The sequence below is a fragment of the Phyllopteryx taeniolatus genome, chromosome 3 (assembly GCF_024500385.1).
Source record: "Phyllopteryx taeniolatus isolate TA_2022b chromosome 3, UOR_Ptae_1.2, whole genome shotgun sequence".
NCBI lineage: Eukaryota > Metazoa > Chordata > Actinopteri > Syngnathiformes > Syngnathidae > Phyllopteryx > Phyllopteryx taeniolatus.
Genome location: NC_084504.1, coordinates 30,227,436 through 30,253,126, shown reverse-complemented (window position 1 = coordinate 30,253,126; position 25,691 = coordinate 30,227,436). Strand labels below are relative to the sequence as shown.

Genomic DNA, 25,691 nt, shown 5'->3' with positions numbered 1-25,691 from the left:
TAATTACAACAGCAGAGTTTCAAAGAGAGGAAGGAAAAATAAATCTCTCTCTATGGCTCATCCAATTAAATGAAAGATGCTGGAAAAAGAAAACATACATTGTTTAAGTGCCTCCTTAATCATAAATAGCTCCATTTCCCTTTTTTTGGTCGGCTCTGATTCCATGAAAATCAACATCGCAATCTCCGGTCTTTTTTTTGTTTTGTTTGTTTCTCTCATTTTTCATTTGAAAGGTTTTCGAACCCCATGAAAGTGAGCACCTCGCACCATTACTCTTTCAGCAGCATGGCGGTCAAGAGGTTTGCATTGTACAGTTTGAATGTTCCCATGTATGCGTGTCTTTCTTATGACTTCCTCCCACTGACCAAAAACATGAGTAATGTTAAAAGTGCCTGGGGCCCCTTATAGGACAGTTCACTGAAACTAACTTAAGCCTTTATGTTGCCCTCATTGAATTTTAACTATTGCAGTACTTTAAAATATGTTTTTGAAACATTTAGAACCTTTTTCATCGTTTCATTCTTTTTATAACGCTGTATAATTCAACAAAAGAACAAGATCCCGGATACAAGCGGGTGAGAAGCTCGGTCATCCGGGAGGATCTCAGAGTAGAGCCGCTGCTCCTCCGCATCGAGAGGAGCCAGAAGAGGTGGCTGGGGCATCTGATTCGGATGTCCCCCGGTGAGGAGTTCCGGGCACGTCCCACGGGGAGGAGACCCCCGGGGACGACCCGGGACACGCCGGAGAGACTACGTCTTTCGGCTGGCCTGGGAACGCCTCGGGATCCCCCCCCCCCCCCCCCCCCCCCCCCCCCCCCGGAAGAGCTGGATGAAGTGGCTGGGGAGAGGGAAGTCTGGGCATCCCTGCTGAAGCAACTGCCCCCGCGACCCGACCTCGGATAAGCGGTAGAAAATGGATGAATGGATGGATGGATGGTATAATTCAATTTACTTATCCATCCATCCATTTTCTACCGCGCTTGAACTCATTAGGGTCGTGGGTGAGCTGGAGGCTTTCCCAACTGACTTTATGCGAGAGGCACGGTGTGGGTTGGCAGAATTATATAAAAAAAAAAACAAACAAAAAAAAAAAAAGATGCTAACAGAAATAGAATGAATGTAAATTGGGTTCAAATTTGGAATTTCCAGATACGGTATTTGATTTGAGTGCCCTGTTAAGAGTTATAGCATATAAATCGGTCAAAGAGATGATTTTGGTCTTTGCTGTCTAATTGTGCTCATCACAGATTCTCAAAAACAATACCACAGGCACAGTGCGGTCGCAAACGCCTCAGAGAGAAAGTAGGATAGATTGTTCCACTCTTTTGTACACGCAAGATTTCCCAGCAGCGGCCTTTGCTCAGGAGCAGAAAACAGAGGCTGGTTATGAGACCAAAACAATGAGACAATGTGCGAGCACACATCCACCGCATTCCACTCACGGATTCAAGAGGCTAAATTCACCAAATTGCCTCATTAGAGGTGTAAAAACACTTTACGCTGCGGCTAAGATGACTATTGTGTTCGTGCGAGGCAGCCATAAACATTCCGCTTTGGTTTGTCTCGGACTTTTTATCACGCGGTGGAATTTCAACTGTTAATATTCATAGCAGCTCCAGTGTTTGTTTAGGCATTTGCGCTCACTGCTGCTTGGCCATCTTTGCTAAATTGTGCTCAAAAAAGAAAGACTCCTCATGCACACGTTGTCTAGTAAGACTAACTCCAAGTAGAAGACCTTCGCCTGTGTGCGTTGTATGTCTTTTGTGTGTTTGTGGATTCATCCGTCAGTTTGCCTGAACACTCACAAACACACACACACACACGTGGAAAGGGCGTGCACGGCCACAGCTCTCAAAATAGCCGTTTGGTCCTCCGCACCTTAATTAGAGACGTTTCTAAAACCCTGATTTTAATTTTAGACCAGTAGCGATCGGGCCACTCGTGCCCAAACACTCACATACACTCTCCAAGTTAAAATTGCGCACTTTCCATATTTGTACATCTGATAGGTCTCACATGAACCTAAATGCACAGACCGCAAACCGCACAGCCCCGCTGCCTATAGCTGCTTCTGCTAAGCCCAGCACAATGCGGCGCGCTCGATAATAAGTGGGTGCACATGTCAAATACAGGCGCGCGCTCCCTATAGCGAGCCTCAACGTTATACTAGTAAAGTCAAGCAGGATTCTCTGTTGTACAAACCTACTATTAAATATGTATTGTTTTGATTGGCTTGTTGTAACTGGAAGGAAAAGTGAATAAAAAGTCAATTGAGAGGTAATGATTGCCATTTGGGTGTTTGCGAACAGGACTGCGCAAAAACGACATACCCGAATTCTATGGATCTTTTCCATGTGTTGGCAGATCATAATTTTGGGGCAAATCCCGATGAGAAATGCGGTGAGAAGATTTTGGTCCCCCCCCCAACAAATATCCTTTACCCCTCAGATCCTCCCCAAAGCTGAATGGGTTCCTGAGCAGTTTATTTGCATCATAAAACTAAACAACAAACCAAAGTATGACAGTGCAAAAGGTTTTTGACATTTACGTTATTGTACTTTTATAAGAGCTCAACCTTGGTTGAGCTTTTTTTTTTTTTTTTTTTGCTCCACTGTGCGCTATTTGGTTCGCTTTTGAAGTTAGTCAATAATCTCTTCCACTCGTCAATGCGGTCTCTTGGAGGACTGACTCACTCACTCATAGTCCACAAAAAGACAAAAAATATTATGTGTGCAATTACACGGATGCCCCTTTCCATGACAAGTACTAAACGGCTCTTGTAGTCAGGCAGCGTTCTCTGGTGGTTGCCACAAGCCCGCCGGTGGCTCGCAGACAAAGAGGACATTCAAATCTTGACGTGCATTTGCCACTAAAGTGCCTGTTGTGCTCAAGGGCATTTAGTCTCTCTGTTGCATTGAGTACAGTGACTCTCAGAAGATGAGCTCAGGGTCGAAGGGGGCTACCGGTACCTCGGGCTCGGGGCTCGGGTTGTATTTTGACAATGAAAGGGTTAAGCAATTTGGACGTACCCAGGCGCTGAATAGTGCGGCGCGGTCTGGAGGCCTCTTCAGAAGTACTTATTGTAACAAAGATGACACGGCCACCTCGCAGTCCGAGAGATCCGTTCTGCAAGAGTCCGTTAGGCAGACCGGGATTCAGCTGACGCCGTTTTTGGAGGCCTGCAAATAATCATGGTAAATATCATCATCAATCGCATCGCATCAACGTAAGGCGCGCCCAACGACATTGTGCTGCCACAGTGGCACCAACATGCCACTGTGATATTTATACACAGTGTTTTTTTTGTTTTGTTTTGTTATTTTAATTATTTTATTTTTTTTTACTCTAACTCACACACAGTTTCTCAAAATGACAATTTACTTGGCCAAAACTATAATCACTAAAAAGCCACATTACGTCTGGCCAAACCTCAGACATCAGAGCAAAATTAAACATGTTATTTGTCATCTAAATTAAACCGCTGATTGCTTCTTGTCCTTCAGTCACATACGGACGCACGTACAGCAATGACAAACCACAGGTGAAAAACAAATCGATAATGTTATCTCCCATTAATCTAACACCAATCTAATATTATGGTGATTGCGTCACAGATGTGATATTGTTCTAAAAGTTTCAACTAAATGAGACATTGACCAACGCCCTAAAATGGTTCATGTTAAACACCCAAGGTTTGCCTGCACTTCATAACACAACTTAACTCTACTTGATAATAAACTCTAACTCCAGCAAAATGTATTTCAGTAATGATTTTTCTCGTCCAACACACATTGAGCGTTTTAATCTGTTTTTGGTTTGGCAGCCCCATATTTGTTGATCCTCCACGTCTGTCCTCATTACTCCGAGCGCAAAGTGTGTGATGTATATCTGTTTATAAAGTTTTTGATGCGCAGTACACTTGAAATAAGAAGGGACGAGAAGAAAAGCAGTCAAAACGTGGACAGCGCTTCGCAGAATGTTCCGAGCCGTAACGTACACAAATCAAAGTAGTCACGCGATGCGGGCCTGTATCGCTTTTCGCCAGACCTGAATCACCTCTCTGGAAACTTCTCGTATTTACAAGAGCGTAAGCACTACTGGGACGCAGGCGCTGTGTGCATCACGGAGTCGCAACGTCAATTCAGCCACGAGGCTCTCATGGAAAAATCGCTCTCATTATCTGGCTCCCATTGGTCTCCGAATTAGGACTGCTTTTATGACTCTTTCAAGGGTTTTTGCTGTTTCACCTCACGTGTGGACCTCCGTTGTAAAGACCAAATCTGGAGTTAAATGCGGTTTACACAGTGGCCCGCTGGTTTGTTTTGACACACTTTATTAGACTGAGGCTGCCCCGCTTTGTCTGTGCTGAAGTAAGTCTGGGGGTGCAGTGTTGAATCATCATTACCTTCACACTTTATCATCACGTCTCATTTTTTTGGGGGGTAGGAACGAATTCCATCCGTTGTCTGAATCCCCGTTCCGGTTGCAGGTGAGCTGGAGCCCGGTTGACTTCGATCGCTCGGCACATACAGAGCGATCGTCATTTACTTTCACATTCACACTTATGGACAATGACTATACGCAGGGAAAACATGCATACTCCACACAGGAGCAGAGATTTGAAGGCAGAACCTGTCAAATGTGACGCAGACACGCTAACCGTTAGTACGCCGTGCCGCCCTCACAGGCAGATTAGCCTCGAAATTAATTCTCGTGGAGCAAAAAGCGTCCACGGACAACTTTCTTCCTATTGAGCCCTGCAGCTGCAGAGCACCTTGTAACAATCTCCAGTGCAGCACGTCTAAATATTTAAGGGCCACACAGGCCTATTGGAGTACGCACTTTAGACACTAATGCATCTCATTCATGTCCTGAAACAAATAGCCAGACAGAATGGAGAATTTCCTGTGTATGCTTTGTGTTATCAATTCTAACAAGATGGAGAATTCTGTCACCAAATCTGTGGGCGATTGCCTTGTGTTTGGCTTCTCAAACCTTCTGGTTGTGGTTTGGACGGGACACGCTTCTGCTCCAGGTTGTGATCCGGAGAGCTGCAGCCGCCGCGCACCGCACGTCCCCACTCCACCGTACGCGCAATGACCCACGACCGCAAACAGCTGTGGAGAAAATGCTGACAGGCAGCCGCGGTTGAGACTATTGACAGGTACACGTGCACACGGCCACGCTGCGATGACCACAGGTGGCATTGAATCATGCAATGGTGTGCAGGTTGCTCTCTGTTTTTAAGCACCTGGCTGTGAGACAGCAGCAGATTCACTGATGAAGAGAACACTGTGCACATTGAAGTGTTTTGGAAATGCAACAAGGACCACATCTCGCCTTAATTATGAGATGTCAGTCGGTAAAGCAAACTCAAACAGCGCAAGAAATTCCGATATGCACACTTTTTACCCCAAAATCCTTACCGAACCCCTCGACAAAGTTTGGAAGGAATTGGTTTTTTTCTTTTTCTTTAACTGTCATTTTTGAGTTAATAAATGGAAATTTGAGCTTACTTGAGAAATCGCCCGTTTCTCTTGGTGATGGACAGCATAGAAAATGTATTGGAGGTATTGGCGGATGGTTTGAGTGCGTGACCGACGCTGTTGATTATCATGCGGTGTTTTGATCTCATGTCCATTATTTGTAAATGGATTAGAAGTCATTAAATGAGACTCTGGAGCCTGACATGAAGCCTCGCTCCCCACATAGATGACATCGACTCAATTAGCGTGCGGGGCATCCACATTGAAGTGAATGAAAGACGCTAAACACAGCGCTGAGACTGTCTGGACTGAGTTAGAGCGTCTCTCCGCCATGTGTCGTTGAGCTAATTCGATGAATTCGCTCCGTCTGCTAATCTGTCGCAAAGCCTCAGTTGACTCACGGCAGGGCAGATCTTTGGTGAGGACATTTCTTGCATCGCCGCGTTTACGTTGTTTGGCATTGTGCGCGTCGGCGGCCACCTGCCTGCACACAACCGCTCTGCTCCGTCTGCCCGATGGCCGTCCGGGAAGTGCTCTCTCTCTTCTCGGCCTGACCCTGGAAGTCGGCTTCTGAATAAACAGCTAATTGGTTGGGTTTCCTGTTTAGCCTAATGGGAACGCCGACTATTTCGGTCTGTTTACAGAGGTCGGCCTCTCTTTTTCTCAGAGAAGCTCTTTCTTTATTGTTTATTCGAGAACAATGTCCTCGATGTAGCTAAACATCGTGCACACGTGCAAGTGTGCAACGCCTGGAAGTGCTCAACATTGCTAAAAGATTTGTTCTTTTGAACGAAACAACACTATATCAGGAGTCCTACTTAAAATACGGGTTTCTCGCAACAGCTAACTCTCACGCACCAAGTCCGCTCTGATACAGATACAGTGGCAGGTTTCTGCTCGACACAGGCAGAACTACTAACCGGTCGGCGGCGCGAAGAAGCTTGGGGAACAAACCTAAACTCAAATAAAACCACTCACTCTTTAGTGACCTTAAAGTGTTTCAGAAAATGAAAAGCGGGAGAGTTGGGGAAGGACAGTCCAACTAAAAAAAAACTATGAAAGTGTTGACTTATTATTAATTGTGATGCGTGACCGATGCAGTAATGAACACGGAGAGGGAGGATTACTTTGTGTGTCTGGGAGGTGAGTCTCTTCACTACAAGACTAAACACAGCTGCCTTTGGCCTCGCTTTTTTTTTTTTTTTTATTTAAAATTTTTTTTGAAAGAAATGTCTAAGGTGTATTTTTTATGTATTTATTTTTTACAGCTAGAGTGCTAAGAGTTGAAATTCTAAGTGACTTAAACTTTCTACACATACCTGTGCAAACAGTTAAAGACAATCGCTATGATACATTGTACAATCGTAACCCTCTTCTGACAGTTAATGAAGCATTTTTTTTTTCTAGCAGCGCTACAAAAGGTAACGCGTGCATACAGAGCCAAACATATGGTCAGTCGTCTGACTAATGTTTTTTTTTTTTTTTCGTTTCACAATAAGCTGAGTCAAAGAAGAATAATCTGTATTTTAAGCGTCTGCATTGACTTAAATGGCGTGTTCCTGCACCAGATGGGACTTTCTCCTCTTCTGTCTGTTTTGAATTATTCCGTCAGTTCCGTATGTCTCTCGCTTTCATCTCGCGGCTGCTTTCGGTTATAGCAACGATGCTGCGCCCAAAGTCAAGTGAGAGACTTCATGAGGTTCACGTTCGGGCCACAACATGCGTCATTTCTCCACTCTCAAACATCATTCAGTCAGCGTTTCTATTGATGGACGACATTTTGATGGACTCCAAGATGGACTGCGGACAACTTGTGGTCAGCAGTTGCACCTGCGCTGCGCACCGTGATGACTGAAGATTCTACAAAGCGACCCTCCTACTTTCCGCGCGAGCCTTTTAAATGTACGTCTTGCAACTGACGCCGCAGTGGTCGCAAGTAAGCCGGAGCCCATCCCAGCTGACTTTGGGCGAGAGGCAGGGTACACCTTGGACTGGTTGCCAGTATTCATCGAATTATGAAAGCAAAGTTGAAACAAGCAAACTAAACCACGGATGGACATGAATGTTGTACTTGTTCCGATGAACTGTGTCCATGTGCTTGCACGCACAGTTTACTGTCTGGACTGATGCACAGCAACACATGTTCACACTCATTTGTTTTCCCTCCGAAGTGCAGGTTATAAACGCCGCTGGCAAACGTAAAGGTTGTTCACTTCTGCTTGCCTTGAAGCGACAGAATGTATTGCCGGCACCATTATACCTTGAATAAAAGCTAGATTCATGCTGTTATCAGTAGTCCTTTCTGCTCCAACATTTCTGTGGTAGTCAAGGAAGATAATTGCAGGAAGGCGTTGACAGGCAAAACATATTTTGCTTACAAGTTGCCTTTCTTTTCTTCCTCAAAGGGTATTTGTGGAAGGGAAGAAGTGAACGTTGGCCAGTTTGTTCCAGTAAACCGAGGCTGGATGATTTAATCAGGTCATTAACTGACTTGGAAGGCGTGGCGCTGAAGGCAGTGTTTTTATTGATGTGGCAGGAAACAAGTCGGGGTGGCGAGGTGGGGGTGTTCACAGAGTGTTCTGAGCCAGCCCCCTTTTAAAGGTGCACCCACGGCTCGACTGTCTCCATTAAGGCACATTTAATGTCGCAAACACCCCGTTAATCGCCACGTGCTACGGAGGAAAATGTTGTGAAAGCCGAAAGGTGTGTTAATGACGGCGCCGGTGTCGACCTCCTGCGGTGAGACACCACCAGGCAGTGTACTGGGCAGTAAACCCCAAACATTGTCAACACGCCCATGTGCAGCTACGCAAACTTGAATTTCACTCTGTCAAGGTTGAACTGTTAATAAAAGTGACAAAAAAAAAAGCATGGAATATATTTATGTTGGTCTCACTCAGCACATGGTTGCAAGTGGCAGTTTTTGCATTCACAAATGTGGACGACAGCTACGTATGCTATCCAGCAGGTAGCATTATGGTTCGGAATAGTTGTCCAAAGATACATCCCAAAGGCGGAGCAGTCAGCTTCACATGTGGCTCAACCTTCAAAAAGAGAAAACACATTCCTCTGTATTCTTTTTTTTTAAAGTCCGTTCTCAGTTGAGCGCAGACCTGCCAAGATTGAAATGTTAACAAAAGTGTGTGTGTGTGTGTGGGGGGGGGGGGGGGGGGGGAGGCATTATAGTAAGGGAGCGCTGTTTTTGTGTTTGTTTGTTTTAATTTGTACTTTAGTAGGCCACTTCCTTGTAAATGGAGGATGTTATGAATGCATGAATGGGACTGCATCATTTTTAGATTGGGAGGCGGCGGGAACAGTTGCATCATGACTCAAAAGGAAAAAACAAAAGTGAAAAAAAAAAAAAAGTGTTTTTCTTCTCGTTAGGTTCATGGGGATTGATGTTCTTGAAGATGTTCGACAAGAGGACTATTGTAATTCTGGGGAGGGGCCAACGGTTCCATGTATCCTTATATTTCCTGTAGGTGGCTTGGGGTGAGATGCGGGGCACAGTGAATTGAAGAAGGTGACACAAAATGTTGTCTTTTTCACTACTTAAGTCTTGTCAAGCCAAAGCAAACATCCCGTTTATGGAGCCGACCCACACTTCCTCCCTTCAGCGCTGTAAGAGCGTCACATAAGTCACACCGCCGGCCACTTGGACGTCACCCTCACAATGTGACGAGCGAAGAGCCTTGTTGACTCGAACTGTCCATTTCCCATGATCCCTTGTCACTTATGTCCGCCTCACTTCCAGCGTGTCTGTGCGGTGATAAGACTCCCGTGTGCCGGCGAGCAAGCAAAAAAAGGCCTACTGAACACAGGCTGTGTCTCCACGCGCTTGATGCGGACAGACTTCCTTTTGATGTACAAATGCATGCAAAATGATGATGAAGATTAGCATTCCGCCTGTAATCCCTGATCTTCTTTTCGATCTTTAATTGGAACCGTCCAGTCTGCCGTCTCGCCGGGGTAGTAACACGCGTGACCGTAGCAACAAGTGCACACTCAGTCGGCTCTGGTCCTTGCAGCTTGTTGAAACCTGACTTCGTCTCTTTCCCCGAAACTAATGTCCGCAGCATAAAATGTATTTCAATGCATCTCGCGAGGATTATTAATCACATGTTCTTTCTCTCCTTCTTCGCAGAATACTGAGCCACAACAAAATCAGAGTCCTGAACAATGGCTCCTTCTTTGGACTTAATGCCCTGGAGAAGCTGTGAGTAGCTCATCAATCTTTATCAATAATCAGCCTGGCATGTGTATTGCGTGTGCAGTTCGCCATATGTGCGAGAGCTGCTCTTTCGCTTCGGGGGCCCGTGGGGAGCGAATCAGACAGGATGCGATGAGAACTGAGCAGCTCTTGTGTGCCTCCATCCAGCGAGCTGGAGTGCAGCAAGGAGGATGATCCTCTGCTCTGGCTCCATATGCGCTCGTTCCACTGGCGACTTCTCAGAGTTACACTTCAGTCATTGTCAGTCAGGTAAATCCCTCGTCATGGGAGGCTGTCACCTTCGCCGCCTTTAGATAAAATAACATAAGCCTCCTGACCCATCCCTTTATTCAAATCATGGTCATTATACGGTATTTTTTATCATAATCATACATCAGTATACAGCATCGATTTTCCCCGTAGCTTTTCCAGTCATAAAAGTGTTACAAGTTGATCATATTATTTTAAAACTAAAAATCAGGTACCCTGAGGTCTCATGTTTCCCCCCAAAATGTCGGTCAAATTCCCAATTGTAAGACTTCAGGTGTGTTTGACTTGAGTGGTTGTGCTGTATTGTCATCTTTCACTCGTTTACTTTCTCCTCGGAGGAGCGTGGGTACCCTTTGAAATCAAAATGAGCTCCTTCCTGAAGAAAAAGGGCGAAATATGACCTTGGTGTATGTACATCAAAAACAAGAACTGTTATCTTTTCGCATGCAATGATTTCAAAGGATTTGATTGGTCAGGTGCCCAATGTTTACCAGTAACATCTCGGCACGTCTGGCACGTTTTTTCCCCCCCACTGGGATGAAATGGCTGAAAATGGAAGTAAAGCTTCACAGGATCCCGGCAGCTGACAACAAACACGCTCTCTCAGTCGGGATACTGTAGTTTCGCAAACGCACGATAAAGGAATATTAGTTCCACATGCCACTCGGGGCTGCCACCCATGACGATTAGCAAACATCTCACAAATGTAAGAAGAGAGGTAATTTGCTGTTGCAATCATCTTGTTTACGCACACTTTTTGGAGCTCCTGCCAGTGGAGAACAAAACCAATTTGCTGATGTTTTTACTCCCGTCTGCAGCTAGGCCAAGTTGTCACCTAATTATCTTGTAATTATCTTGTGCATCATTTGAAAAGATGCTGTAGAAGAACAGATGGAGGAGAATGTGAATATGGCAAGGGAACATTTTGAATGTAAAATGAGCTGGACGTGCTTGTTTTTGTACGTGTGGACAAGGCTCCCCGGAAGGCCGAAGGGTCGCCGGGTCAAGTAACCCGAGCTCAGCCACTGGCTGGCCCTTATGTGAGCAGCGGCGGTAAAACTAGCAGGAGACAACAGGGTGGAGCTTTTCCTGGACTGGAGGAGGTTGACAAAGGAACTCACACGTATGAAGGTTTCCCATAGGGAGATGTGGGTGTGCGCTGTAAGAAGACATACTGTATAATGTAAATTATGCAGGCCTCATTTCACTCCTCTGCTGGCTGGCTGACACACAACAGTGGAGGTCCGCTCACTCAGCCTTTAATTGAGCCGCACCGCTCATCATTGCATTCCAGCGCATTGGAAAATGGCTGTCTGATGCGAAAAATGCGACATTCAAATTCACCCTCGCAGTGATTTGTGGAGAGATGGAGTCATGATCCATTTTCCTCCCTGCAGCTTCAGTTTCTATTTGGCCAAATGAACCTGCCATGGCTGCTCTGGGGCGTCTCATTGCTTCCAGTAAGTCATTTCCATGTGCTTGTCATTTGGAGCAGTAGTGAACAGTTAGTCATATTATGTGGTCAGTACTATAATCAAAGGGCAAGCCCACTAGGGCTGAATAAACACACATCAGGGAAATACACAGCAACACTTCCCCAACTAGAAGAAGATAAACACTCACTGGCCGCACACACACACTTAATTCAATTTAAAAACATTTTAACATTTATTTTACCCATTATAATCCCTCAAGTGGAAATTCAACTTACACTCCGCTGTATACAACACGCAGAGAACCAGATGACACACATGCAAGCGTGCAAGGAGAAATTCAGTTACGGAGACGGAAAAAAAAAAAAAAAAAAAGCAACAACAAAATAACAGACAATTAAAATAGTAAGAAATATACAAGAAAACCCACCCATCACATCCACACGAACACACACACCCGCATACACGTCGTGATTAATAGTGTAGATACACAGTAAGGCAATAAGTAGTCACCATTATTATCAATATTATTATACGGGACAAAAAACACTTTAATATTTATTTTTATAATTATATGTATGCATGTATATTATATATCTAGGTCTAGGCGTTCTTTTATGGTTGCTTTTGTTTCGTTTGTTGTAGTTGATTATTAAAATCCAAGAGACTGCTGTTACTGATATAATCATTTGTATTATTGGATTAGTGTATATCGGAATAAGGATGTGTGTATATTAATAGTAGTCCTATATTGATGTTTTATAGGATTAGGAAGGAAGAGCTTTACTCCTTCCTACTCCTTTTCGGATAGGCATAATTGAACTTTATTTGTTTATTTTTTTGGTTCAAATCTTGTTTTGTTGTTTCTCTCTTCTGGAAGGGGCATGCAAACAGTGCTGGACCCATTGAGCTGGGTGGGGTTGCTGGGGGGGGGGGGGGGGGGGGGGGATCAGTGCCTTGCTCAAGGACACCTCGGCAACGGTCAGGAAGCAGACCGGACTCGAACTTACAGATGAGCTACAGCCGCCCTGGCAGGAGTGACGTGCGCACTCTGACCGAGCTTCCTAGTATGGGCACCCTCGGTTCTTGTCAGGCCATTGGAAATAGCTCTGCTAAAGACAACTCTCACACCAGACGTATTCATTGCGAATGCAATCTGATCTGCTGCTGCTAGCGGGACGAATAAATGAATAGTTCAGCCGCCCTCGCCCAGACGTTGCACAAATCTACACAGTTAGCCCTTTCATTGAGACAAACCTCCTCAAAGCCACGATTGCCTTCATAACTCGCCAAACCACCCAAGTGCAGTGGAGCAATTTAGCCTTGTTTGTTTTTGCCTCCTAACTGTGTTTTTGTAGCTCTTTTAAATAGCCACGGCGTCCAACAGCTACATTTGGACCTCGGAATACCTCATTTCTTTTCCCTTTTTGAGGTTGAATCATACCTGACGTCTGTGGCAGCAGAGTGTGCTATATGTAGTAGTGTCACTCGCACACACACACACTCGCAGATGCACGCATAGACGGATACAAAGTTGGGCTGCAAAAAAAGTGACAATAATAGTACAAGTCCATATTTGTGTTTGTTTGTCCCCCTGTATGTTATCGGGTTATTTCTTGGTTCAAGGAAAACGATGCATAATGGGGCAGAGCCATTTTTGATTATGGTGGAAAATTTCCATCCATGGAGACGCAAATGGAAACCGAAGGAATGCATTCGTAAAGTCACGGGGCCTGGTATTGGTGTTTGTTTGTCTTGCTGCTCGTTAGTTAGCGAGCCACTTTCTGGCTGATGGAGGATGACATAACCCTTTTTTCATTCTGGGGCAGGGAGAACGGTTCCATTGTGACTTGAATGGAAAAAGGGGAACATATATTGGGGAGAAGCTCGTCTGCTTCCCTAGCGCTGTTGAGATTCCCTTGAGCAAAGCATGATAAAAACCTTAAACGTTGATGTGTCTTGTTTGTCCTTCTGTGAGTTAGTCAGTTCATAGGCTGTTTTCTGGTTTATGGAATGTGATTAAGATGTTAGGAATAGACAGATGAGATTGCGTGTCATTTATTCTATGGAATTGCGTTTAGTTTTTGTGTAATCCTCCTAACTAACAAACAAAATAGGACTTTTCATGTTGGCAGATGTTGTGAATCCCCCCAATTAGGGTATTAAAGTGCAATATGTTGATCTAAAGTTGACATGCAGGTACAGTACAGGCTATCGGGCCTCCACAAGTACAGTGCATCCACCCCTGTGAACACCTTCCGATGGGAGCCGATGCCGACTGGCTCGCTAACAAGCCGGGACCTTTATGAGTTGCGGACAGATCCCAGCAGCCCGTCCTCTGCTGATTTGTGGCGAGGTAATGAGAATAATGAGCAAAAGCGGGCCAAAGCCGCCTGGCTCTCGTCCAACTGGGCCCCCAGTGCACCATGGGACACGCAGGACAGGCAGCCAAGGCGCAAGGGGCCCTGATTACCAGGTCTGTTCGGCCTTCTGGAGAGAGCAGAGGGCAGCCGCGATGATGGATGAGGGAGCAGCAGGACGCTGCAGCGGACGGGTCCGGACGGCAGCAATGAGCTTGATGACTCAGGGCCTTGGCAACATTATGCCGAGTGGACTCCTCCACTCGAGAGTCCAAAATGACTCTCACGGACGAGAGCGCATCATGCAGCATTTAGCTTGCGTGTTGGATTGGTTTGGTCCACATCCATGTTATATATACTCAAGGTAGCATTATCACATTATGTTTATTATTGATAAAAGTGAGCACACTTTGTGTCTTTTGCTAAATGCGAGTTGGGCGACTTTTGAGCGTTTAGTGGTTAGGAAGTAGTCCAACTTAAACAGGCTTACTGACGCAAGGGAGGGGTAGCCATGATGGCTATAGATGGTATGGTGGCCGGAGAGAGCGAGGGAGAGAGGGAACGCATGCCCCTGCAATTTGTCTTAAATAAATGTGAGGTTGTTTTCCTTAGCGAGAGATTTCCACAGAGGCTAAGCGAATGACGCTGATGAGTTGGAACAAAGAAGAGGTGGGCAGCACATTAAAAAAACTCCGAGAGGAGCCCCTTTGTCTAGCCCCGCCTGGGTTCGCGCTGGACCGCTACTCTGCGAGGACCGCGGACGCCACACGTTGAAAAATGAATGTTTACGTCAATACATTTGCCTGCGCCGTCCTGCTCGTGCTTATCATGCAGGGGTGGAGCGGGTGAGGAAAGGGTTAAGCGTGCCGGAGAGAGGAAACAGAAAGGGGGGTGCTGCTGGACTTGATAGACTCCAGATGTGTCTCGCAGATAAACTGAAGGAGCTGGGTGTTTGTGTTACAAGCCTTGCTCCGGCATGGCTCTGGGGCTTTACTGAAACACATAGCGAGTCACCTCATAAGCCAATTACTAAATCGAATGCGGTATATATATCACTAAATCTGTTTTACACACTTGCTGGTAAAAGTTGAGACGGTATAAATGCTCTTAAAAATCTCTTTGTAGGTGGTTCTCTATGGACTTTGAGCTCAAATGTATTTTTGCTGAAACGTTCTCCTTACTCACAGTTTCTCTATGTTCCTCCATCATGCCAGGCCTAACCTTCGCTTATTGTTGTCAGCGTGTTGTCATTTGTTGTTGTGGATGTCGTGGCACTGGGATTGGCTGGCGACGGGTTCAGGGTGTACCCCGCCTCTCGCCCGGAGATAGCTGGGATAGGCTCCAGCGGCCCGCGACCCGTGTGAGGAGAAGCGGTAAAGAAAATGAAGGGATGGATGGATGTCTTGGCATATTGTACCGTTTTTTTTTTTTTTTTTTTTTATATAAAAGCGTTACGTCAATAGCAGTAAGTTCCAGTTTTGGTTCTATGGTCATCATTAGGTCTGCGCATCACTTGCTTTTGGACCTCTTAACTTTTGTTAGGTGGATTTTCCAGAATACCGTATGTTCCATGGTCAAATTCAAAACGGTCTCAAGAGCAACGATTCTCAACTGGTGGGTTGCGGACCCATTTTGGGTGGGTCGTGGACAGCTACTTAAAAAATTATATGTATTTTTAATCAGATTTTTTTTCTCCCCCCAAATGCGACAGGTCAGCAACAGGCAATGTTACCTACTTGTGTTTTAGTCACGAGTTTACTAGTTTTTAACAAATACAGTGCCGCTTAGCTCCTGGCTAGAGGGCATCAAGGCTAGCAATATGCTTTTGGGAGTATGTCTATTGGGAGTATTTGAAACGGCGTTTAAAATTGTAATAATACAGTACATGTGTTTTCAGAGGCTATTTCTGAACAACAACAAAAAATATCTTTATTGTACTTCGATAAAAGTGGGTCGCTACTTTGCAACATTAGGAAAATGCGGGTCCCAGGGTGACAACAGTTGAGAACCACTGCGCTAGAGGTTCCACTGAATATTAAGTCAACATATTGTTGAAGAGAAATGAGGTTCCTTCTTCATTGCTCATTTACAGTCCAAAGCCATTGTTCCTGTTCAGAAAGTGTTCCCGGCGCATTAAATGTTTTATCACCGACTAAACATCATTAATGGCAGACACCATGCTTGCTAGCTGAGCCCATGAAGCCAACACAAGCGCTAAAGCGGTAATCGTCTGCTTCTTTGGTCCTTCCAAATGCCAAAAATGAAGTCAACAACATGTTGAGGCTTATAAAGTTTTTCTTGGCAGGATAGCATCACACTCCTGTTGCTGCAGACTACAAAACTTATAAGCAACTCAGGAAACGTTGCACAAAATAAAAGCGTTACCCCTGTGCACTTCTTCATTGACGGTTAAATCCTGAGCGTTTGTCTCAATGTTGGCTCCAGTTACGTAAAGCATGTTACTAACATAGAAGATATTATTCACAGCATCTTATCTTTGTTTCACTGGCTTATGTTTTACTTTTCACAAAGCAATCAGTCTCCAGATGAAAACAGACAAAGGTTGATTGGGTATCCAATCTTAGGGGAACAGAGCAAATAAAGAAAATAATCAGGGCAATGGGCAGCAAAGCAGGAAATTAGTAGAAAAACAAGAGCTCTGCAGATCCTGGTTTCCTGTTTTGGGGGAAAGACAGGAGTGCGTTTAGGGGGTGCGGTACAGAGACCCCATTGTGAGTGTGTTAAGGAGTAAGGAGGCGGGGTCTGAACTGTACACGGACAATTTTGCTCAGTGCTCAATCCCCCAAACCACCTGCCCCTCCCTGGAGGGGAAAGCGAGCTTGTGAAAAAAAGGAGAAAAAGGAAACTGTAAAAATAAACGAGTGAGGGCCTCCGCTAAGACGGCAACCAGACAGGAAATGACACGCGGAACAAAAATGGTTCCTCTGACCCTTGTCAGGAAACAAGGAACTAGTAAACGCTTGCTTTCGTATTTTCAAAACATACTTCTAACCCACAGATGTATTTCCTTTTGTAAATGAATGCAAATAGAACTGTAGCACAGGAGATAAATAGAATTGCAGTAAATAAATTTGCCTCAGGATTGTGATGGCTTTCCATAAGAAAATTACAGGAACAGGAAATTCCTGATTCTAGTCTAGCGATAATGAGCGGCCATTCCCCGGCCTCAGTCATTTTTCCAGTTCCCTCCGGGGCCGGGCCCTAAACAATGTCAATTGAGCCCCCACGTCCCCGGCGTTGTGCTTCTTATAATGGAACTTTATGTCTGGGCTGTTCGACACGTCTTGATTAATAGTCTATCGCTGCCCTCCATGAACAAATCCATTTTATTATATATAGCACAATTTAAACCAAAACAAGGTTCCCAAAGTGCTGTACAATGCAATAAAAACACAGCAAACATACAAAATAGGGATAAAAACAACAAAATAAAATAGAATGAGATCAAAATTACATAAAATGAAGTAGGTAAAATCCACATAAAATAAAAATGCACTGCCCACACAACACACGTACATCACATCAGACGCTAACTGGTGTTAAAAGCCAGGGTAAAAAGATGGGTTTTAAGCAAGGCTTTAAAATGAGACAGTGATGAGGCTTGTCGGAGCTGCAACAGCAAATGCTCGTTCACCTCTAAGTTTAAGCCTGGATCGGGGCTCAGTCAGGAGCAGCTGGTCAGCTGACCTGAGAGCGGGGCTGGGAATGTAGGGGTGCAGCAGCTCAGAGAGGTACGACGGGGCAAGGCCATTCAAGGCTTTAAAAGCAAATAAAAGAACTTTAAAACGAACAGGCAGCCAGTGGCGTGAAGCTAAAATAGATGATATATGCTTATACTTTCTTGTGCCAGTTAAAAGACGAGCTGCAGCATTTTGAACCAGTTGCAGATGAGCAATGGAAGACTCACTAATTTACATATAAAGTGCATTGCAGTAATCCAGCCGAGTGGTCACAAAGGCGTGGATCCAGGCCTTAATATCATGTAAGCACTCCAGCAATGGCTTAGCACAGTAGGAGTCTGACTTTTTAAGGTGGGCATAGATCTGTCATCTGCATAGCAATGGAAAAAAAATGCCATGTTTCCTGAGAATTGAGCCGAGTGGGAGTAAATAGAGGGGAAATAAGAGAGGGCCAAGCACAGAACCCTGTGGCACCCCATGTGAAAGAGGAGTAGTGGAGGACACAGAGTCAGCAAGGCTAACACAAAAGGTTCGCTGAGACAGGTAGGACCTGAACCATTCAAGTGCTGTGCCACTGATGCCCACCCAGTGCTACAAACGAGCAATCAGGATGTCATGGTCCACTGTATCAAAAGCTGCAGTCAGACTTAAAAGTACTAGGACAACACAGAGAACAGAGTCAGTAGTTAAAAACTCTTAATGCTGATTCGGTGCTGTGCAATGTTTTAAAACCGGATTGGAAAGGCTCAATAATATTTTGTTTATTATCGTTGCTCTTCTCCAGCCCTGTCTGACTCCTCGCAACAGCAGTGGGGCAGCCCCAGGAGAAATTCAGTCTTCACACAGTACAGTAGTCCTCGGACTCGTCCCCTGAAACCTCATTCGCTATTCCTATTGGCAATATTGAATGACTAGCGAGTCACAATTAAATTGTTACTGCTTGTACTGTTCCAAAATAATAGTCCAACAAATGAAACATCCAATTGAATTATTTAAAAACTTTAAAAACCTTTTGTACTGGTTGGAAAGAACACTGGCACGTTTTGAATGACTGACTGACGTTTTAGCTGCCGTGTCTCGGTATGAATGTTTTTTTCTTTTTAGTTTAACACTGCTTACTTTAACCAGGATCCCTCGCCGTACCTGAGCCACAGGTAGAATCCTGGGTATGTTTTGTGCTCGTATGTGGTATAGATTCTTGCGGACTGGACCAAGCTCCCACATTTCCAGCTAGCCCGCTGCTACGTAGCCGGCTGACTGCATAGCCGCTCTAGCTTCACGGCACGCTGTGTTGGATCAACTTTCTCCCATCCCATCTCCCGCGGTCGCCCCCTCCAGCAATAGCTCGTTTTCTGCTTCCGTTTTGGCGCTTCCATGTTATCTGTGCAGCTAATTGGAGCTAGGCTAATGCCAGCTTCCTTCAGCAGAGAGCTATTTAAAAAAAAATAAAAATAAATGAATACTTTATGGTTTTCTCAGAAGTGGCAGCATTGCAGCTCTTGTTAGAATAAAGAAGTATGTTATTCTTTGATTCAATTAGGTTTGAATGTGAAAAATCTGATTCAGAATTCTTTTTTTTCCCCACGGGGATTCGAGAGTTAATTTGCATTACCACTCCCTTGTTCGTAGCTCTACGGTGCCGCATCAGATAAGAGGCCCTATTGGTTGAGCAGAAAAGAGCTTGTCAGAACATTAGGAAGCAAATGTAGCAACATATACAACCCCAATTCCAAAGAAGTTGGGACGTTGTGTTAAACATAAATAAAATTAGAATACAATGATTTGCAAATCATGTTCAACCTATATTTAATTGAATACACTACAAAGACAAGATATTTAATGTTCAAACTGCTAAACTTGATTGTTTTTAGCAAATAATCATTAACTTAGAATTTTATGGCTGCAACACGCTCCAAAAAAGCTGGGACAGGTGGCAAAAAAGTTGAGGAATGCTCATCAAACACCTGTTTGGAACATCCCACAGGTGAACAGGCTAATTGGGAACAGGTGGGTGCCATGATTGGGTATAAAAGGAGCTTCCCTGAATTGTCATTTGCAAGCAAAGATGGGGCGAGGTTTACCTCTTTGTGAACAAGTGCGTGAGAAGATAGTCGAACAGTTTAAGGACAATGTTCCTCAACGTACAATTGCAAGCAATTGAGGGATTTCATCATCTACGGTCCATAATATCATCAAAAGGTTCAGAGAATCTGGAGAATTCACTGCATGGAAGCGGCAAGGGCGAAAACCAACATTGAATGCCCGTGACCTTGGATCCCTCAGGCGGCATTGGATCAAAAACAGTCATTGATGTGTAAAGGATATCACCACATGGGCTTAGGAACACTTCAGAAAACCAATGTCAGTAAATACAGTTCGGCGCTACATCCGTAAGTGCAACTTGAAACTCTACTATGCAAAGCAAAAGCCATTTATCAACAACACCCAGAAACGCCGCCGGCTTCTCTGGGCCCGAGCACCTCTAAGATGGACTGATGCAAAGTGGAAAGTGTTCTGTGGTCCGACGAGTCCACATTTCAAATTGTTTTTGGAAATTGTGGACGTCGTGTCCTCCGCGCCAAAGAGGAAAAGAACCATCCGGACTGTTATGGACGCAAAGTAGGCTTGTTAGTAAAAGAGTGCAGGCCTGCAGTCCAGACCTGTCTCCCATTGAAAATATGTGCCGCGTTATGAAGTGTAAAATACGACAACGGAGACCCCGGACTGTTGAACAGCTGAAGCTGTACATCAAGCAAGAATGGGAAAGAATTCCACCTACAAAGCTTCAACAATTAGTGTCCCAAACGTTTATTGAATGTTGTTAAAAGAAAAGGTGATGTAACACAGTGATAAACATGACCAATTCTAAGTTGATTATTTGCTAAAAACAAGTTTATCAGTTTGAACATTAAATATCTTGTCTTTGTCTTTATTCAAGTAAATATAGGTCGAACATGATTTGCAAATCATTGTATTCTGTTTTTATTTATGTTTAACACAACGTCCCAACTTTATTGGAATTGGGGTTGTAGCTGCCACCGCAGTCCTTTTTCATTTTCTTGCTCAGCATGCACGAAGCTTTGGAGTGTTTTTGGTCTGATATTATCCTTACTTGGTGACAGCTGTTGTCAGACATCAAGCGTCAAGACCACTCAGATGTGAAGTTCTTGTCAAGGTCTACTCAAGAGGGCACGCCGATAGTCATCACCTAAATATCAACCTCACTGGAGCTCCAGTTTGTGAGTAGGTTGTAAAGAGACTTGTTTGGAGAAAAATGTTAGTTGTGGCACATCATAAATTGTTCATATTAGGGAATTGTGTCATAATTTTGCTTATAAATTCAACAGTGTAGACTTTTTATATCCATTGCATATCATTATGGCATATTTGCAGCATATACTGTATCCATTGCTAGTATCTATAATCTAGCAAAGTCCCAATTCCAGATGCACCACACCTTTTTTTGTGAAATCTGATTTCAAAAACCTCTCCCAGTTTGATCAAAATAGCTCTGAGGTGATGCATGACGTAAGGCAGCACTGCTGAGAATAGTGAGGAAAGACAGATTTTGTGACAGAGAATCCCCTGATGAGGCGCCTACTGCAGTAGCATCCTTTATAGCAGGGGTGTCAAACTCTTTTTTTGTCTCGGGCCGCGTTGTAGTTCTGATTTCCCTCAGAGGGCTGTTAGAACAGTGAAACCATATAAATGTTTAATCACCAAAACATTATTACCATTACACGACAAATTGAGGGATAACTGGTTTTGAAATGAGAAGACAAGGATAATAGTTTGTTCAAGTATTGTTTAAGTTACTGTAGAAGAAGGGTTTGGTAACAGAAAAATGCAATATCTCAACATTACTGTTTATTATTATGACAATTTGGAATTTGGGTATAGATTTGAGCAAAAGTCACAGAAGTTGACGAGCATGATTTGCTTTCGCGGGCCACATAAAAGGATGTGGCGGGCCACATCTGGCCCCCGGGCCTTGGGTTTGACACCTATGCTTTATAGAAATGGAATAGATCAAAGCCACATCCGGTATAGGCTGGTGTGAATGCTCGTGCGCAGAAATCCGTTTCATTAAACTGTGATGAAAATGGACATTTTTCATGCTGAAGGAACTAAGACATTCCAACTTGCATTGACCATGTCCCGCAAAATTACTTATCAGTCTCCTAACCTGCTTGGACCTCACTATTCCCATAGTAGTATTAAAAAAACAAACAAAACCAAAAAAAAAAACTTGGACGTGAAATCAAACACGGGACAAAGTTGATTGGAGGGGTGGGAATTTTGCTAAATGCTTTACCACATGGGTGTGGAAGTGGAATGGGAAGCGGGTGGAGAAAAGTGCAGTGGGTAGGATGAAATTAGATCTTCAAAGACAGCTGAAAGAATTAATATTTATGTGTCACTCTGAGCAGATCATGGGCTGAACTATTATATTATATTCTATACAATATATACTACACTATAAAAGAGAAACGACTTATTTGGTCATTTTTGGGGCAAGTTTCTCACTTCAAGCCCAGGTGGCTGCTGGATAAGATTTCCTATCGCTGTGCAGTATCCTGCTGTGTCCTGCTGGAGGAGCCACGTTAGGCCACGAGAATCACGCCATCGCTTTTCCCTTGTTTTATTTCAGAAAGCATTCCTGTGAAGGGTCTCCATGAAGATGTGTCAACATTGCCCCCGCATGTATTATATCATTTGATATGTTCTCTCTCCACAGGGATCTCAAGCACAACTTAATCAGCACCATCATGCCTGGAGCCTTCCAAGGCCTGTCTGAGCTCCGGAAACTGTAAGTGGATGTGATTCGCCTTATTCCTGTTCACATCAGCAAATGCAATAATAGGAATTTTGCAACTCGGAGACTTTAGAGTGATCAATCTTTTTTTAAATAGCACAGGTTTGGTCTGGCAGTTCATGGCAGATGTTAGGGTCATCATGTAGGTGTTCCATCTTCAAGTGGGCCATGCAAAGAAAACTAGAAGGGTTTCTAGTTTTCGCAGAAGAATGCAAACATTACATTTGAACCGATTTGAATTTGAATAACTGTAAATTACTGTGTGACTGTCTTAGACAAGACAAACAGAAGTTGTTTCTGTGTGTTATGTTCTCAGGCCGCTTCTTGGTTCGTGTAAGATGTATGCACCCTATGTATGTATGAATTATATCTGGGACCCTCATCAGCATAAACAGTGTAGAAAATATACCTCTTTAATATACAGTTGCGAGAAAAAGTATGTGAACCCTTTGGAATTGCCTGGATTTCTGCAGAAGTTGATCGTACGATGTGATCTGATCTTCATCGAAATCACAAAAGACAAACACGGTTTTCTTCAGCTAATCGTGCACAAACAATCACAGTATGCTTCCACGTTTTTAATGAACACAATGTAAACGTCAGTGCAGGATGGGAAAGGTATGTGAACCTGTGGATTTAATAACTGGTTAAGCCTCTTTTGGCAGAAATAACTTCAACCAAGCAATGAAATATTGTACTTAACCTGACAGAAATGTGAATCTGAACAAAATGTAGTAAGATGTGTTTAAGTGGAGAGTACAGCAACTGCAAATTAGCAGCAGTAGAGAGGGATAAAGAAAAAAAGAGGAAACAGCTTAGAGTCAGCACATACAATACAAATATCTGTCACCGGGAACAGTAAGTCAGTAAATTGGTGGAGACAAGGATCAAACCATTGTGGTGAGGCGAGAGAACCCATGTGGCATGATCTTTCTTTTTTGTTGATTTTGGTTTGAATCAATTTAGTTTTTGTTTAGTCAGGCCATGTTTTTCCGTGTCCCTTGCCAATGTTAATTTGCGTCTAAATGGTCTTAAATTCAATTCTAGATAAGCTTGGAAATGTGATTTTCTGTTCATGATAGAAATGCGCATCAGGCCCTGCAGGTAGAAAAGCAGTCCCATACCATGAGCTCATACAGAGATATTTTCATGTGCCATAAATTTCAGTAATTCTTTAGTCTACAGTCTAGAATTTTTCTTAATGTCATTGTGCATTTTGTACTGTGCTTTTGGCGGATGGCCACTCCTAGGGAGAGTGGCAGAAGGGTTGACCTTTGACCAATTATACACATTCTGTCTTGCCATGGACTTATTCTCATTTGGATTCTCAATTGTGGGCATTTTGAGGGTTCATATAAACTATGTGAACCTTTTGAAAGTACCGTTTGGGGGCAGGAAAATGGTTCCCTACTCAATACGCCATACTCATACTCAAAAAAGAAGGAAAGAGAACAGCAGAATGTAAATTCAATAACCAAAACCAACAAATGATAAAAACAACACTTGTCTGTTTTTGCTGCATTTTTGTTTGTGTCTCTATCTGTATACCGCTTCTGGTTCATGGAAGATGACGTAAGATGAAAGGACTCTACCATATTATTTTACGTTTAATTTCCATCATGAGTCAAAGGGCCTGAAGAGAAACTACACTTCTTCCACCGCCGAGCACTGTATTTGTTTTATTTATGTCATTAGGAATAGACAGACGAGAACACACTTTTTGCATCTTGGGGTTGGGGGGTATGGTTCCAGCATGACTCAAACGGAGAGGAAAGCTGCGCATTTGGTACCCGGACTCAGCCAACTTAATCCACCTCGTAACATGTGACAAAACCATTACATGATGCAGAAAAATGCTGACATATTGGGAGCCAGATAGCTGCTGAAGCGAATTTGAAATTCAATTAGTTAAAGAAACAGTCCCAGTTCTCATACAGTTTACTAGCACTACTGATTCTGAAGGCCCTTGGCAGATCAGAGTGACATAGCAGCACATAGAGGCTGAAAAACCTAAAAATCTAATATCCATGTACACATGCTAGGAGCAGTACAGCCAAAGAAATGCTATGAAATAAGGAGTATAGACTGCTGGAAATAAATCAATACAACTTCATGAAATAAATATTAAAATATAGGACAGTGCTTCTGATAGTGTTTAGGCCAGCAGGCAAGCAAGGCCTTGCTATCCCTGACGCTCAAACTGCAAATAGATCAATTTAATGGATTGTTTCTTCATCAGCATGACACCCTGGCACAAAGTTCAGCTGATTGGTCATGTAGCCCAAACCAACTTATCTTCAAGCTGCGCAAGAAAGGTCCCATACAGGACAAGATGGCGGTTCACTGGTCAGTGGAGGTGCTGGCTGGAGCTGCTGTCATCTGTGCTGCACCGCGTGACTCGCCTTCCCTCGTCCCCCCCCTGCTTGTGTTTTCCCTGCAAGGTCTGGGGCTTCTCAAAACAAACAGGGGGAGATAAACATGCTTTGGACAGTGCTCTGCTGGGTAGCGTCAGACAAGGACCAGAGCACATCTCTCTGGCTGTGGCGATACATCACACTCAGGCCAGGGGCCCTGCTTTTGGCGATAAACATTTACTGGTGTTCCATGGAGCCACGGAGTCGAGATAAGTGAGGTGAAGCCTTCAGACCTTCTTATTTAGATGTAAGTTTACAGGCGGTCTAGTGGTCCAAAACGATGGGAAGTAATATGCGGATGATCGAGGCAAAGTTCAAAAGAAGGCCATCCTTTTCATGCAATGTAGTTCCATCTGATGTCACAGAAACATAACGTGAAGGAGCTATGATATCATCACTTATGGAGACACATCTAATGCATCAAAAGTAACCAAATGCATTTTTTGGTCTTTTCCCTCTTCCAGCGACCTTTCCAACAACCGCATTGGCTGCCTGACTTCAGACATGTTCCAAGGGTTGACTAATCTCACTAAATTGTAAGAGGAAGCTAAAATGATGGACTTGCATATTCTGAGTCTTGGGAAAACTACCGACATCTCTTGTTTATCCAATTTGTGCTTGGTTAGAAACTTATCTGGAAACATCATATCAACCTTGGATCCGGACGTGTTTCAGGAGCTACCATCCCTTAAGCTTGTGTGAGTCTTTTTCATCATCCTCACAATATCCAAGCATCACGTTATTAATTGTTGCCTTATTGTAGACACACATTGATCATGAATTGCAATTCTCGAAGGAACTGTGTCAACGCAAATAGATGCTGGCCCCAAGCCAAAATTCCAAAGAATCAAAGAGTGTCTTCGGCAAAGACATCACAACGTACCATTATATGAAATTATCCATTTTCAACCCAGACTGAAGTCTTAAATGAACCTAACATGCATGTTTTTGGGAATGTGCCATGAGTATGAAGTCGTGTCCCATGACCGTGAGTTCTGTCAC

At 43.9% G+C, this 25,691-nt stretch overlaps 1 protein-coding gene across 2 annotated transcripts in view; it reads left to right on the top strand.

Moving 5' to 3' along the window:
* Positions 1-25,691, top strand: part of adgra2 (adhesion G protein-coupled receptor A2) — a 41,167-nt gene that overhangs the window by 8,819 nt on the left and 6,657 nt on the right. For both annotated transcript variants that reach the window (XM_061768513.1, XM_061768512.1), the window contains exons 2-5: positions 9,630-9,701; positions 22,198-22,269; positions 25,154-25,225; positions 25,316-25,387. In XM_061768513.1, the coding sequence (XP_061624497.1) occupies positions 9,630-9,701; positions 22,198-22,269; positions 25,154-25,225; positions 25,316-25,387 (288 nt within the window). The remainder of the gene's footprint in view (positions 1-9,629; positions 9,702-22,197; positions 22,270-25,153; positions 25,226-25,315; positions 25,388-25,691) is intronic.